Source organism: Lipophrys pholis (genome assembly GCF_963383615.2).
Source record: "Lipophrys pholis genome assembly, chromosome: 14".
NCBI lineage: Eukaryota > Metazoa > Chordata > Actinopteri > Blenniiformes > Blenniidae > Lipophrys > Lipophrys pholis.
In genome coordinates, this window is record NC_137633.1 from 18240145 (window position 1) to 18256711 (window position 16567).

Consider the following 16567-nt stretch of genomic DNA (forward strand, 5'->3'; position numbering starts at 1 on the left):
ATACTATGATTCTGTCACGTGGCCTCCACATATAATTTATTTTTAAATCATATTTATTTTTTTTAATTGTGGATAAGTGTATGAAAATGTAATTACATCCTTAAGAATAATACCTAAAAATAATTACGGTATAAGTACTCAAATTACTTTTTCCTTTGAGCAATGTGATTATTTGAAATTTGGTATTTCCACATACAGGATTTTTAAAATTATATCTATTTCAGGTAAAAACACAAAATATTACTGCTCCACTGAGCACTTCTCTAAAACATTATTTACAACTTATTTCATTATGTGTTTCAAAATAAATTGACATTTTATGCCTTTCTTAATGGCCTTGTTTTAATACAATTTAATTTGCATTGTGATGCTAAATAAATACATTTGCCCTGCCTGGAAAGTATTTTTGCTTTATTAAATATTGACATCTGTATTGTACATATTTTATATGTACAATATAAAATATATATGTTCCAGTTAATTTTTTTAATCTATTGTGACACCAAGTCATTTTACATGAAAAATGAACACTAGTATTGAGGGCTAGTGGCCTTTTTAAAAAAAATTTTTTGTAGGTTTTCAAACGATTTTCATGAGCTACTGTTGCTCTGGGACACTTTTTCATCCCCAGTCTTCATCTCAAAATCAAATTTCATTTTCCAGAATTTTAAGTTCAGTAAAAACAACACAATTAAGAAAAAAAAAAAAATTCCAAACTGTGAAACACCAATTTTACGTGGTGCCAGACCAAACCAATCCTATAGAAATGGCCAATAATGTGAAAAAAATAAAAATTTTAGATTAAAGCCAAAAGTAACAGTAATTTGTATGTGATTGAGGATTTTCCAATGACTCATTGAAGGCCGTCGAGCACAGCTGAAAGGCCACATGTGGCTTGCGGGCCTTATGTTAATAATAGAAAGTAATTTTCAGAAAATTACTTTTTATTATCAACATAACCCTTAAGTTCAATATGGCATGCCTATAAATAGGAAACAGGAACCTGGACATGTTTGCTTCCTTAAAATTAAAATTAAAACGGATTGTAATGATTACAATAGAAGTTGTGAACAGTTTTATGTCCATTTCGCTTCGGAGCTGCGATCGTGTGAAATGAGTTTACTGGCCCTTTAAGAGACCCCCCCTCCTCCTCCCCCTCCCTTCCCTTCCCCTCCCCTCATCCACCAGCAGCCACTTTCACATCAACAATGAGAGCCTCCGCGGCTCCCGGACAAAAACAACCGCGAAGTATACACGCTTCTCGCCGACACTGAGCGTGTTTCCCCGGTCGTCTGGGCGGCAGCGCGGGCTCTGACTCCCGCACCGACTCACGGTGAGTCTCCCTCCCTCCCGGCCGGGCCGTGAGGCTGCTTTCCGGGGGAGCTAGCTGCGGGGAGACGCTGCTAGCTCATAGGCCGCACTCCGGATCTTTTAATGGAGCGTGGTGCTTCTGGCGGGCAGAGGGAGGGAGGGAAGGAGGGAAAGAGAGAGGGGGGCGTCCGTCCCTCTTTGTTTGGGTCCACGTTGTTTTCAGCGTGCTCCTCCAGGCCCGGGAGTCCTCCTCTCCCCGGAGCTGTCGGACCCGGGAGGATGGAGGAGGATGTAGCTGCTAAAGCTAGCCTCTACTGGCAGCTTCCGCAAAACTTGCACCACATTAGAAAATGATGCTAATGTGCAGCGACAGTGTGCACCGGGTTCGAAACGAGATCTGCTGCAGGACATTACCTCAGCTTTTCTGTATAACTGTATTTATTGATTAGTAATAATAGCAGCTCAAACTTGCATTGATGCTTTTTGCACTTTAATGTCTTTTCCCGTCATAATCCAAATACTATTGATCCCAAGAGGATACATACCATTACAAATAAAACATATAATGAAAATGCACCAAGATTGATAAACTTCCATCGGTGTATATATATACACATTCAAATGTATAATAGCTGCAATACACAAACGTCAATACATATTGCTGTACCACTTGTTGCATGGACTGGAGCAGGTCAAAGTCGAAGATTATTGTCAATTCATCAATATATACAAAGTATTGAAATTGCATTACTTGGCAAAGCCTTGGTGCCAAAACAGTAATATGTTTCAGTTTAATGACACATTAAGCAATATAATATACAATCCTTGGTTTTCAAATCTAAAGTAAAACCAAACAATTGCAGACTAAAAGGCCACATAGAATTCAGAGTTTGTGACAGGGCAGAAAGTCGCACGGACTCAAATTCACCACAATGCTTGTGGGATTACCCTGGGAAAGTAAAAAAGTTAGAGAAATTGTGGGTGTGTGCAAGCGGCATCATTGGGTCCCGCTCCCTTTTTTTTCTTTGCTTTTCACCTTATATAATATCTTGTTGTGCTGATTTTAAAAAGTTTGAGCCTGCTCTTGTGTATCACCACAACGTCATGGAGAACATTCCATGTCCATTCAGCATGAGAGGTTCTTGAGGGATACATATTACAGATTACTCTTTGTTGCATGCGTCATATCACCCCTCCCTTGCCGACTCTCGCTTTCATACAAACAGGTACGAATACGAGGAGAATCCCCCCGAGCGGTCGCGGCTGAAGTAAGCGAGCTGTGGGTGTGCTGCCATGGCGGGTGGAAGGAGAGGGGCCAATCGCACCACGTACTGCAGACCTCCACTGAGCAGTGAACCTGGCTCGGTCAGCAACGGCAGCCACACGACCAGCTCCCCGGTCACGGGGGTGCGATCCCGCACAAGGTTAGTCAGCCGCCTGGTGGCCTTATGATGATCATAATGTGTAATGATGGTCTCTTCAGGGTTTCTGTTCTGTGTGTGTGTGTGTGTGTGGGTGTGTGGGTGTGTGGGTGTGTGGGTGTGGGTGTGGGTGTGGGCAGGAACGGCCCGGGAACGTGCATGTCCAGCCCGCCACTGGCCACGCAGACCGTGGTTCCCTTGAAGCACTGCAAGATCCCCGAGCTGTCAGTGGATCGAAACGTGCTGTTCGAGCTGCATCTCTTCTTCTGCCACCTCATTGCCCTTTTTGTCCACTATGTCAACATCTACAAGACCGTGTGGTGGTACCCCCCTTCACACCCACCCTCACACACATCACTGGTAAGGACTAATGATTACTAGACCCTACATCCCTTCAATGATGAAAGTTTATGGAAAAACCCTCATCTCAGTGTGTATATGAAAGAATATGTAATAGATGTGTTTGCTTAATAGCGCAGTGTCATCAGTTTGCATGAATGTGTCAGACGTGCGTTGTAACCATATTAAATTTTGCCCACAAGACAATGACGAGAGCTATAATCCTGAAATTCTCTTGTTACTTCCAGAATTTTCATCTTATTGACTATAACATGCTGGTGTTTACAATCATCATATTGGCAAGGAGGTTAATTGCAGCAATCGTTAAAGAGGTACGTTTTCCTTTTCCTCTGGTGTTTTCTTTCCATTTTTCTAATGCAAATCACACTTCTTCGCACGTCTGTCACGACACACGATCTCGCTTTCGCTCTGATTTTGGAGACGCAAGGAGCACATTTTCCATTAGTGAAGGACCGAGCCCAACAACTCTGGTAAACATATCCACTTGTAGCTGGATCTGCTGCTGCATCATATTATTTAAACCTGCAATATGCAATAATTTTGTAGTGTATTGCAATATATACATATTTGTGTTTATTTCAAGTGATTTGGGATTAGTACTTCTGATTAATAGTGCTGTTACTCCATTTGGACACATTTATAAAAAGATGTAAGATATGTTTGTTCCTATTTTTTCACATGTTTCAACCAGGAGCATTCATAGCGTAGCAGTTTGCTCAAATGTTTCTTTCAAGTCATATTTATTCATATTTATTTATTTGTACATGATTTGGTGATCCTGACTTTAAAATGTCATAATGAAGTCAAATGCAATCCATCATCAACTTAATCCGGGGCAGTACGACTTCCTCTGATTGTATAAATACGTCGAATGCACACTGCATCTGAACGTAATTAACTGGAATTCACTCAGTCTTTTTCAATATGATTATTGTGCACAATGATATTATCAGAACAATGAATTTGCGACATATCGTGCAGGAAAACTGTCTCTCAGTGACTACAGACACTTCTTTACAAAACATCATCAAGCAAATGAATTTTAGAATTATAATGGCAGAAAAACACAAACGCTCACACATGAAGAGTTGAACTCAAGCTATGAATTTTAAAATCACATACTGACTAGAGTCTTGTTTCCACTGCGTGTGTGAATAATTGTGACCCTCTTCCTCTCTATCAGGCCTCACAGAGTGGGAAGCTGTCCTTCCCTCACTCCATCTTTTTAGTGATGGCGCGGTTCGCTGTGCTGACGCTGACCGGCTGGAGCCTGTGCCGCTCCCTCATTTACCTCTTCAGGACATATTCGATCCTCAGCCTGCTCTTCCTCTGCTACCCGTAAGTATCCACAGAGATGTTCACGCTCTCTCCTCCAAACCCCCGATGAGCCTATAAGGGAAGGCATGTTTATTTATATCTCGCTGTTCCGACAACAAGCTGGAGAAACCATTAAAGGAACATAACAGTCCTGTTTCACACTAAAAAACAAAAAGCCGATTAAATGTTAAATACATCACAGAAATTGCATTAAAACGGCTGAGAAACAAACTAATTTATTAGATACAGGGGATCCAAACACAAAGTTCCTACTTTACTGATAAGCTTCTGTAAACTGTAGCTGCAGATCAGTTTAGAGTGGCTCTTTGCTTCATTAAATATTAATATCCTAATGATGTGCTGCTCTGTTGCATACATGTTTGATAGGGTACGTCGTTGTTATTGCTGTTATGAACTGTCCCTGTGTGTGTGTGTGTGTGTGTGTGTGTGTGTGTGTGTGTGTGTGTGTGTGTGTGTGTGTGTGTGTGTGTGTGTGTGTGTGTGTGTGTGTGTGTGTGTGTGTGTGTGTGTGTGTGTGTGTGTGTGTGTGTGTGTGTGTGTGTGTGTGTGTGTGTGTGTGTGTGTGTGTGTGTGTGTGTGTGTGTGTGTGTGTTTAAGCCTGGACATCCAGCAAACAAAAATGCAGTAAAAGTTTCTGGTTGTTGCCCCGCACAGGTTTGGGATGTACATCCCCTTCTTCCGGCTGAGCTGCGACTTCAGGCGAGCGGGTTCGCTCTCCCCCATCGCCAGCATCGGCTCCAAGGAGGTGGGCAGCGTGGGGCGGGGCAGGGACTACCTGACTGTGCTGAAGGAGACGTGGAAGCAGCACACCAGTCAGCTGTACGGCGTCCAGGCCATGCCCACGCACGCCTGCTGCCTGTCCCCGGACCTCATCCGCAAGGAGGTGGAGTACCTGAAGATGGACTTCAACTGGAGGATGAAGGAGGTGCTGGTCAGCTCCATGCTCAGCGCTTACTACGTGGCGTTTGTACCTGTGTGGTTTGTCAAGGTGAGAAACAGTCGAGTTTCTATAAAATATGTGTTGGGATGGATGAGAAATAAATCACCTGCAAGTGATAGAATGTGTTATAAGCATGACATAGCTTAAATCTGCATAATGCATTTAATCAAATATGGTGTCAAAGGCTCCAGCGTAACTTGACAAACGTTTTAGTTTTGACTAAACCTTGGCCGGGCTGGATCCAAGATTCCATGACTTGTTGATATTATGTAATATTACAAACTGTGCTAATTAAAATGTAACTGATTAATATTTCGGTCTGCACCACAAGGGGGCTCCAATTCACTCTCATGAAAATAAGATTGTTCAGTTACGATTATCTTATTCCTCCTGGTCGTCCTCACAACAGGAAAAAAAGAGCGAAATTAATGTTACATGATGTTTTCAAGTGAAAATGTAAAACGTTTGTTGTATTTTTGGTGTCTGTTTACATGTCAACACGACGTTCTGAAAGACTAATTATAAATGAAATTCTGAGCCTTTTCCCACCTCTGCCCGTCTTCCAGAGCACGCAGTATGTGGACAAGCGCTGGTCATGCGAGCTCTTCATCCTGGTGTCGGTCAGCACGTCGGTCATCCTCATGAGGCACCTGCTGCCTCCTCGATACTGCGACCTGCTTCACAAAGCAGCAGCTCACCTGGGCTGCTGGCAGAAAGTCGACCCCTCGCTCTGCTCCAATGTCCTCCAGCACATGTACGTACCGCTCTCTCCGCCCGCTGCTGGACTTCATTTCCCGCCTTCTGGTTCTGACCTCGCTGTGCTTCCTCGTAACAGATGGACGGAGGAGTACATGTGGCCGCAGGGAGTCCTGGTGAAACACAATAAGAATGTTTATAAGGCCATGGGCCACTATAATGTCGCAGTCCCATCTGACGTGTCTCATTATCGCTTCTATGTGAGTATCACTGAACAAGCTGTCAAAGGCTTCACAGAGTTGGTGCTGATGTGCACCGATCGGCCATAACATTATGACCACCCAACAGACTACACAACAAACTGATGCAGGTTCTGTTAGAACCAGCATTAATTCCTGGAGCCTTCCGGTGCAACAGTCCACATAGAATAATATGCAGCCGTCCAAGACTCACTGCTTTCCTTTGTTGGACCACAATTCATAGATACTGACCACTGCAGACTGGGACAACCACACAAGACAATCGGATCCAGTTGTCTCCCCATCCCGGTTATGTCTTTATGAAGGTTGTGCAAGTCTCAGGCCCAGTACAGTACTTCATCTCAAAAATAAAAACAAGATAACCTAGGGAACATTCTTACTTATCTGAGGACAAAATGTTCAGTTGCTGCTTAATATTCACCCGTCACAAAGAGATAATGACTCTTATTCATGTTGCCTGCTATTGGTCTTAATTTTATGGCTGTTCAGTGTTTGTATTGTTCTGCTGCTGTTTGAAAACAAGGTCCAATCGCAGGTCTTTGCTCACGGTGACTTCTCCTTTTCCCCAGTTCTTCTTCAACAAGCCTTTACGAATATTGAACATACTCATCATCCTGGAAGGCGCCATGATCTTCTACCAGCTGTACTCGTTGATATGCTCCGAAAAGTGGCACCAGACGATATCGCTGGCCCTCATCCTCTTCAGCAACTACTACGCCTTCTTTAAACTCCTCAGAGACAGAATAGTCTTAGGAAAAGCATACTCATACTCAAACAGCGCTTCAGACCAGAAAGTCAGTTAGAGCTCAGCTATCGTCGCTCTCTCTCACTTTGGAACAAAACAAGCCCAAGAGCCCTGTATTTTTTCTACAAACTGTGTTTTTGTTCTGCTCTGCCATAATGAAAAGAAGTATTTTTGTATCACTTTAAAGTTTTGTCTTTAGTTTTATTAAAATGAATGAATTTGACCACAAGAAGCCTCCGCACTGTTGAACATGACCACTGTGCAGGTTGACGCTCCGAATAGTTCCTCCTATCAGAATGTTCGCACATCTGTGGTGCGTTTAATCTGGAATAAAATCTAGCACTTTTGTCCTTTAAATTACTGACAACAAATCATATAAAGCGTGTATAAGTGTAGGTGTATAATGAAGATTATATGAAATTATAGTTTTGGTGCAAAACTTATTAAGGTTGCAGATTAAAAGAGTTACCAGGTAGTTCAAATCAAACACATCTGAAAGGCACATGAAGAGTTAATGTTTTTATTACCTATGGATCAATTCCAGGCTTTGGCAATAACCTCTATGTGAAAGAAGGAGAGAATATTTAACCAGGGAGTGCAACATGGTTCAATCATAGAGCAGGCTCATTCTCCCACGATTGGAAAATCTGCTTTAATAAACTGCTGCCTCTATAAAATATATATATATAAACTATATAAAAATACTGTCATAAAACAGTGATTTTGCAGGTGGAGCGTCACTAGATTGTGAGTAAGGTTCAAAATGTGAAAATAAAAGGAACAAAAATTGCATTTCAAGTCAATTTGGATTGAAAGTTTTCGATCATGATCTTAAAAAGTTGAAAATCTGCAGAAATCTTAGTTTCATGTAGTCCTCTAGCAGATTCACGGCCGTGATCTGATGGTGAAGAGCGGCAGGACTGTTGAGCTGCACAATCGACGTTTAAGAGAAAGATGTGGGTTACTGAAGCCGTCCTGCATGCTCTTTGTTCAGGGATGGATGTAAAGAGAAGTTTACAGGTGATTCCCAACCAGGGGGGCTCGACCCCTACCGGGGGGGATCAGGAGATTCACAAGGAGGTCGCAAAGTCATCTTGATCTTAAGGGGAAGAGCGGCGTTTTATGTCTCAACTAAAGATGAGTCAAACACATTAATGTCGAATAACTACCACGTTTAACCATTATATTTATTCAACAATATCAAAAATACATATGGAGAAGCATCATGTCGAGAGAAAGATGAAATTCAACAAGAAAACAGAGAGTGAGTCCTGAAGAATATAGCGTCATAGAAGTAACGGTTCCTGGGATCACATCAAGCAAATCGTGACGTCATCAGTTCTGATTGTTTTTTTTTTAAAAGATCAACTGGAGATAGAAAGCTGACAGTCAGTTTCAGTTAAGATTCAGTTTTCATCTTTGGTTCCTTTTTCTATATTTGCATTTTGAAGCTGCACCAACCAACTGGAGCTCAGCAGAAACACAGACGTACTGTTGGAAATAGGAAGTCGTTACTCTTGCATGAGCCGTCACCCTGTTCAGTGGAAGCAGCTTTACAGACGGTACATCCACTCCGTCACATTCATTATTCAGATGGTGACATCATTTTTCTGGTTCAGTGTGCAGAAAAGTACCCACATGATTCATTTAACTACAAGTACTGACACAACATTAGGAGTATTGATCCAACATGTTGGTGAGTTAAATTGTACTGACTGAAGTTAAGTGGATCAGTGCAGCACACAGCATTTCTCTTAACTCTTTATTTAGTAATGGGAGCACTGTTGTCTGTTCTTAACCACCGTAACTGTGGTGAACTGAAGACAGTCGCTTGATTAAAAGGTTTTACTGGACTGTGACATCAGTGCTGCTGCTGCTGTAGGATTTCTAGAATTTATTGAAATTATGAAAACATACAACTTTTGATTTATGTAATACCACAAATGCCATTGTTATGGCATTTAGTTTACTCATGGATGGATGGATGGATGGACTTTCTTTGCGATTACTATATTTTATTATAGGACAGTAGTAATCAAAGACGTAAGAGTATGGCAGCAAGATTACACAACTTTACAGAAATTAAACAACAAGTTTCTTAATCCAAGAAATGCAGGTGCCACAAATAACAAATTTAGTTAAATTCAGTTTAACATCATTGAAATATTTTCTAATATTCATATATGTGTTTATTTCTACTGCCTTTTTTGACATATATTTTAAATTAGGCTCATAATAGCCTTCCATAACACAATTTTGTGTGTACTATAAGGAGTTGAAAGAAAATCATAGATGGGAAATCTCTTTTTGTTCTGGATATTGTTTAAGACTATACTCCTTATCAATAATGTAACTTCTCTGCGTCTGTATCATGAAATCGTCCCATATAGATTATTTGTCATCCAACTGAAATGATAACAGGAATGTGTGCTATTGTCCCTCAAGTTAAAGCAACTTTTTTTGCATTCATTTGCTTTTTTATCTTGAACGTACACATTATAACTATTAATACTATACTGATCACGTGGTTTCACCAGCTTAATCATCACAAATGAGAATGATTTATATATCGTAATCCGTCCAAACTTTGCATTTAAAGAAACGACCTCATCCGTTTCTGCAGCTTCTCTTTGAGCGTCTGTTACCGTCAGCTGCTTCGATCCTTTCACTGAAACTCTGAGCATTTTGTGAAGGGACGAGGACTACAATAAAAATTGGAGGACTTTGGCGTCCCCATGTGGCTTAACCGTCCACATAGAATAGAATAGAATAGAATAGAATAGAATAGAATAGAATAGAATAGAATAGAGTAGAGTAGAATAGAATAGAATAGAAACACTATCTATCTCAGAGGGAAGTTCTTTAAATGTTGACTTGGTGCTGTCATCAAGAGATCAGAGGGATTATTAAAGGAGTCACTATGAGCTGACGGGTCATCAATACTGAGCGTTCACATTATAATGACCAGTGTAAATATTACCTCGACTACGAGGTGATCAGAAATTATATATTGAAAGGAAAGGCGTTATAGTTTAGGTGGAAAATGTGACTTCAAATTTATAACAATACAACGATGAAGGGTTTTTGTATTTGTGTGTGTGGTGTTAAACTGTGGAGCAGTTTGATTGTGGAATTCAAGTAAAGTCCAAATATTGGGAGAAAAAAACCTGTAAAACGAGTTTTTTTTTTATAAAGGTCAATGGACTCCCACTTCAGTATGGCCTCCTGTGGATATAGATGGAGGTACTGTTGAGGAGCAGTCCTTCTTTTTGTACATTTTGAAAAAAAACCAATACCTTTTCATTAATCCATTGGATTATTATAATGTTTTTTTTTGTTGTTTTTGTTTGGATTGTTCTGTTGTCATGGCAAAGCTTGGTCCTTTTCATTACTGGTATCCTACCTGTCTCCTTCTGTTTTGAGAGTCCAGCTAAACTGTTTTGACGACCCTTGATTAATGTGGAACATAGAGAGACATGGCCCTGATCAAGGGCCTCAGTTGACCAACTGCCTGCAGTTTTTTTTCCCTCACAGATAAAACTAAATAGACAAAAAATAAATAGAGGGGAAAACAATAACAGTGTGAAAAAAATGTTGTAACGTACAAGGGAGATATAATTATGTAAGAAAACCATTAAAGATATTTTTTCTCATATATTGACTGGGTAAGTTGAGTTTGATGTTTCAGCTATATTTCTATTACAGAAATTTACATATCTTTATTGTTTTGATCTCAGTCGATAACATATTTCAACATCACAAAGAATAAGTTAATGTTTGGTTTGGATTGAAGAAGGTTCATTTTATGGATGTGGTATTTTGCAGTTTCACAAATCTACTCAATTGAATTAATAATTCATGTATGCAATACACTATGGAACCAGAAATACATTTTAGAAATAAAACCACATATTTCACTATTGGGATTGGTCTGTTAGAATAAGAGATATATACGAATATATGTCCTAAAGTCAAGACTGCACTGGGGGGGGGGGGGGGGGGGGGGATATATATATATAGCATTGGATTTTGTAAGATGGTTGTTTTATGACTAATGTGAAATAATTATCTTCATATTCTATATTAGAAATAAAGCAGCTCCCTCTCTCGTGCGTCGCGGCGCGGTGCTCTGGCCCTTTAAGAGGAATAAAGGCGACACGAGCCGAGCGGGCGCATCGACTCTGCTGCGGGGATTCTCTCTGCAAACACCGTGATTTCTGGAGATAAATCCCACACATTCCCCGGGGAAGTGAACCTTCGCTGTGTCGAGAAGAAGGTGTCGAGCGAAATGCGGGCTTGTGTCGAGCCGCTCGGCTCTCCGGTGTGTTTGTGATCCCGGTGAGTCTTCTTCTTATTGAGCCCATCCGCAGACCCGCAAATCTGTTTACGCGTCTCCCGCCTCGGCGAACGCTCCTCAAAAACAACTGTCTTCATCTGCTGCTTCTCTATAATCCCAGGCAGAATACTCCCGGTGTGTAAAGTTGTCTTTGTGCGTCTTGTGCCGTGGCCATCTTCGGATGCTACTTTGATGAGATGCTGGCGCAGCGAGAGAGAACCGCTGCTGGCCGGGATCCGCACTCCGGCTCCTTAAAGTGAAATAAGAAAACAGCGATTTCACCTTAAATGTCGCATATCATGCGAAGTGGTTTTCTAACAGTAATATACGTCTCCGTGGTCTGTGTATAAAGCCCCGGGAGTGAAGAGAGTCTGTCATCTCTCTCGCTTTGCTTGCTCCACTTTTTTAGCGAAGGTGTGCTCATACAGGCGAATCAGAGATGTTCCCTTCGTGACATCACGCAGGGATATGACCACTCCCTTTGGTGGTGGATACTCATTTCCACCATCCCACAGGGAAATTAAAACTTACAAAGATTACTGATGTAATGACTAAATTTACTGTAATTTGAAAAACTGTAACAGTGAACCTTATAATAATCAATTAATTAGCAGTAATTGGTTATTGTAGAAATATTTTCAATTGTTGTTGGTTTCATATATGGTTTGTTGACCTTTTGGGCTATAATTATATCATAAAATATGTTTCAAAGTGTACATTTTTACCTAAAGGACACATTTGAGAATTGATAGCTAAAAATGAGAAAGATGCTTTAACATCATGGCTTTTTTCGCTGTGTGGAGCTGCTCCATCCCACCACCCAGGAATCTAATTGAGGATGCTCCGCATTGACTTTCCTCTCATATGGGCATGATGTGTGTTCATGTGTCTGAGAGCCGTGCACTTCCTCCCTGTGCAGCGCTCAGCCTCACTTGTGATGGCAAATACTAACAAATCCTAAACCTGCTGCAGTAATGTACATTTAAATATTCTTGACATTCAATGAAGCAAAGTGTGTTTCAAAGTTTTAGGACAGAATCCACTGCAGGGGTTGAATGTAACAGTTAAAATGAAGATGTCTAACAAGCATGAAAAGAGTTCATGCTTTTTTCTTTTTTTTTCTCTGATAAATCCAAACAATAAAATATCAATAGGCTTTTGTACTGTGAAAAACACGAGGAACAAGAAAAGTCAAACAAGAAAATTACTTTGAAAGCTCATTATGAGATGTATAATTGATTCTTTTACCGAAAGAATTCACACCAGACAGCATCTTCACTTCACACGTATCCTCGAAGCTCCTTCCACTTTGACGTTGGTCTAAAAATAAACTTCACCTAAAAATGACCCATTAAAAACTAAATGCGTTTCCATGGAAGTGGATTAGAGGTGAATCTTTCCTCATCGTCTCTCCCTCGTGGAAACATGGTCGATTTGGCTGTGGTGATTTGGGGTGGTGCTGTTAGACTAATGAAAGCGTCATTAACACGTGCGGAGTGGCGAACCCGGGACCGCGGTTACTGTTGCTGGCTACAGGAAGACCGGTGCTGAGCAGACTTCCCACCTTTGTTCTTCTCAGGTCGTGCGGTGCACCAGTCAGGCTGCCGTGCCCTCTGACCTCGCTTCAAAGAAACAAGACAGCGACCGATAATCTCATGGAAGACAAACGCAAGAAGCGGAGCCCCAAGGTGACCCTCCCCCAGCCGCCCCCGCCGCCCATCAACCCCCGCAAGCTGTCCGTCCTGCCCGCCAGCAAAAGTGCCACCTTCTCCCTCGGCCTGCCGCAGCCCCCCTCCCCCAAGAACAGAGGCAAGTTCAAGAGATCCATCGGAGCCCCCGGACAGCCCAAAGAGGTGTTCGCCGCCGTCGTAGCGCCGCCAAAGACCACCAGGTCCGTGCCTCAATCAAACACGGTCACACAAACTGCAGGATAATGACTCGAACACAAACTGTGTTTTTTTTTTTGTTTTTTTCCTTTCTTTCTCCATTAAGACCCCACAAGGAGAAGCCCAGGGCCCCCCAGCCAGCAGGGCCCAGTAAGGTGGTCCAGTCGTCCCCCCTGCAGCACTCCTTCCTTACAGACGTCTCCGATGTGAGAGAGATGGAGGGAGGCTCCTCAACCTGCTCAATGACTTCCACTCGGGCAAACTGCAGGCTTCGGTAAGACGATCTCGCCCCGACAGGCCGTGAGTGGGGGTGTGTGTGTGTGTGTGTGTGTGGGTGGGGGGGTCGTGTTACCGGCCCAAAAACAAAAGCAGCTGAAAAGCGACTTTGTAACGTCAATCTGACTGAAACCAAAGTTGATCTTGGAAATACTTTTGACTTTGTTGCAAATCAAAAGAATCTGGTTTTATATTGCGTAGTGAGGTTAACCCCCCCCCCCCCCCCCCCCCCCCCGAATCCAGGTAAGGTGTGCTCCTTCGAGCAGCTGGAGCACGTGCGCGAGATGCAGGAGAAGCTGGCGCGGCTTCACTTCAGCCTGGACAGCCACGTGGAGGAACTCTCCGAGGACCAGAGGAAGTGTGCCACCGACCACAACCTGGAGCACCTGCTCTGCAACGTAAGCATGAGACTCCAGACACCAGGGACAAGCATAAAACAAACCAAATACTCAAATCTGTTCACGCATCAGCTTTGATCAAAGACATAAAAATGTCCTATAATGACTGTAGAGGGATCGACGCAAGCTGTCTTTATCGCCATCCTCCTCCTGCGGAGCAGCGCTTCCTTAAACGACCCCTACTTTGAGAGAAACTAATGAATTCGTCGTGCCAAGTTGGACGAACATCTGCAGTTTTCTTAAAGCGGCGTGCAGCACGTTCCACTGCAGGCTGACTGAAGCGCTGCCATCAATGAGAGGGGTGTTATTCCGGCAGGCCGGTGCTTCTCCACCGGGCGAGGATTCATATTCATATTCATGGCAGAGAGGAAGAAATGTACTTAATTGATCACGCCTCTGCATTGAATCTGTCCTATTCATAGTTAAACTTAATTGTACATGAACACAAAACGCTGTCATTTGAAAATATTGTCTGTTTAAAATGGTCCCTTTAAAATTCAACCCCTCAGCCATATTTCCGTTGTAACGACGCAGTACTTTTGGCTCTGGCTGCCCACTTTGCTGCTGTGAGGCTGCACATCTCCCTGTAGTGGGATTAATTAAAGAGTGTTTTAAATAGCCTGGACGCTGAACCGTCGACCCAGAGGCCACATTTCAAACTAACACCAGCAGATAAACCCGTCACGCCGCTGATCTCTTCCAAACGACTATTATGTCCGCAAGCGAACAGCGTCGGTGCGGCTCACGGTTCCCCCGTGTGTGAGGGAGGTGAGAGAAAGAAAGAAAAAAAAAAAGAAAGTCTTCAGCTCATTACTGTCACTGCTGCCCAGAATACTTCTGGTACTGGAAGCGCTCCTCTGAAAGAGGACGGAGCGCCCCGTGACGGCGGCAGTCAGGCCACGTATCGACCCCGACGCGCTGGAGCTGTTACGTAACGCCATCACGCTCACAGATTAGCTCTCTGGACTGTTGCATCAGCGTCTGTTTCTGCAGCCTTTGTCGTCGATACTCCTCTAATTGTTTGTTTGTGTCCGCAGCTGGAGGAGCTCAGCACATCCATGTATCCTTTTCAAACGACTTGTCCCAGTGCACTTCGACCTTTACAGTCACTGTGAATGCTGAAAATAAAAAAAGGTGCATGGCAAAACTGTCAATTATGGTAACGAAACACACTTTTTGTGACTTAATTTATCGTGTGTGTAATAGGGTTACAATATCAACTGATGGGAGAGCACTGTGACCTCGAGGTCTGCTGTTGTCCAGCGACCTGCGAATTGGCAGAAGAATGTGGAGACAGAGAACGGTGCATTTTTAAGACGTTGCAAGCCGATTTCAAACAGACAGAAATGGACTGCTTTCACGTGAGAAGGTATTATATAAACATGGCCTGAATTGGGAATTCCCGGTTTCGGATATTCTGTCACTTTAAAATCTGTAAAAGATTATCCGCGCACTATTGAGCCGCACCAAAATAGTGTTATTCGCAACAAGTGTAAATATGACTTGGAAGTTAAAAATATGTAGACTTGATGTACCGAGGCTTAAGAATGAAACGTTTCCATAGAGACATGAAACTCCCGACACACAAATCAGCAAATCATTTGAACATATGCAGTCTACAAATAAAACCGGATATTATTTCATTTACTGATTCGGTGCCAACCAGACGACTACTTAATGTGTGAACTCGAGCAATGTGAGAATCCCCCCCCCCCCCCAGAGCGTTTGAAGGATTTTGTTTCCATGTGAATCCTTGACCTCCCGACGTTCAGACAAAAGCTCCACTTGGCCGAGAACCAGGACCTGCCCAAGACATCTGGGCCCTGACGGAGTGAGGTGCGCCGCACGGCTCATCATCGCGCAATATGTAACAAGTCCGAGCTGCCGTGGCTTCCGTCCAGCTGCCTCAGTAACAGAACGGGAAGAGAGTCGGAGCGGCTCCAAAACAAAAAGCTGGACGATTTACTGAGTCAGGAACGTGTTTTATGTTGAAAGTTTAGGACATTTCTCTTGCCGTCTGCGAGCTTGGCTTCAGTTGGCGGTTACATCATCTGTTAATGAGTAACTGAATCCAACCCGGAGTGCTGCCGGCTGTTTTCCACATCCAAAAGCACGTTTCTAAGACCGAGACTTCCTCATCTCCGGTCTGTTGTGTGATTTTTAAGATCGCGGCAACTTATTTAAGTTCTATTCGCAGCAAACCTATTTATTTCTCGACAATTACCACTGTGGTGACCTCAGACTTGTGAGGGGAGCTTTGCTATACACTTATTTTTATAGGGAAACGTTATATTGGAAAACGACTGGATTCAACAAAAGCTTGGAATTTCTCATGTTCTGGTGGGATTCGTTTGGACTTGACCTAATGTGCAAAATGTCTATTTATCATAAAAGGCTAACATTGTTTTTTTTGTTTGCAGTTGAGCTACTCAAATGGTTCCCACTGTACGTTTACAGGACTGTAGCAGCGTCTTTACAAGCACAACCTCCTCTTGAAATGTACAATACTGCTACATGCATCGGTCTACGCGGGGTGTGCTCGATCTCACCTGTGCAGCTTTTAATGCCGCGAGCGCACGTCTCTGGAGACGGGAAATGGC

The 16567-nt window shown here is 42.7% G+C and overlaps 2 protein-coding genes across 2 annotated transcripts; both read left to right on the forward strand.

Moving 5' to 3' along the window:
* Positions 1 to 1172: 1172 nt before the first annotated feature.
* Positions 1173 to 7425, forward strand: tmem39b (transmembrane protein 39B). The gene is made up of 9 exons (XM_080480313.1): positions 1173 to 1333; positions 2538 to 2735; positions 2873 to 3092; positions 3320 to 3403; positions 4276 to 4430; positions 5085 to 5418; positions 5937 to 6124; positions 6206 to 6326; positions 6896 to 7425. Exons 2-9 carry the CDS (start codon positions 2605 to 2607, stop codon positions 7127 to 7129), a joined length of 1467 nt encoding a protein of 488 aa, XP_080336439.1. The 5' UTR covers positions 1173 to 1333; positions 2538 to 2604; the 3' UTR covers positions 7130 to 7425.
* Positions 7426 to 11279: 3854 nt separating this feature from the next.
* Positions 11280 to 16462, forward strand: ccdc28b (coiled-coil domain containing 28B). The gene is given in 8 exon segments (XM_080480327.1): positions 11280 to 11409; positions 12987 to 13298; positions 13400 to 13518; positions 13521 to 13559; positions 13562 to 13567; positions 13813 to 13967; positions 15005 to 15027; positions 15740 to 16462. Coding segments are annotated over 7 exon segments (633 nt in total). The 5' UTR covers positions 11280 to 11409; positions 12987 to 13062; the 3' UTR covers positions 15795 to 16462.
* Positions 16463 to 16567: the final 105 nt, after the last annotated feature.

Excerpts from the sequence above, each read along its gene's own strand:
- tmem39b (XM_080480313.1), top strand. The coding sequence starts at position 2,605 with ATGGCGGGTGGAAGGAGAGGGGCCAATCGCACCACGTACTGCAGACCT. Across the intron at positions 3,093-3,319 it reads CACCCTCACACACATCACTG|AATTTTCATCTTATTGACTA; the intron begins GTAAGGACTAAT and ends TGTTACTTCCAG. Across the intron at positions 5,419-5,936 it reads TACCTGTGTGGTTTGTCAAG|AGCACGCAGTATGTGGACAA; the intron begins GTGAGAAACAGT and ends CCCGTCTTCCAG.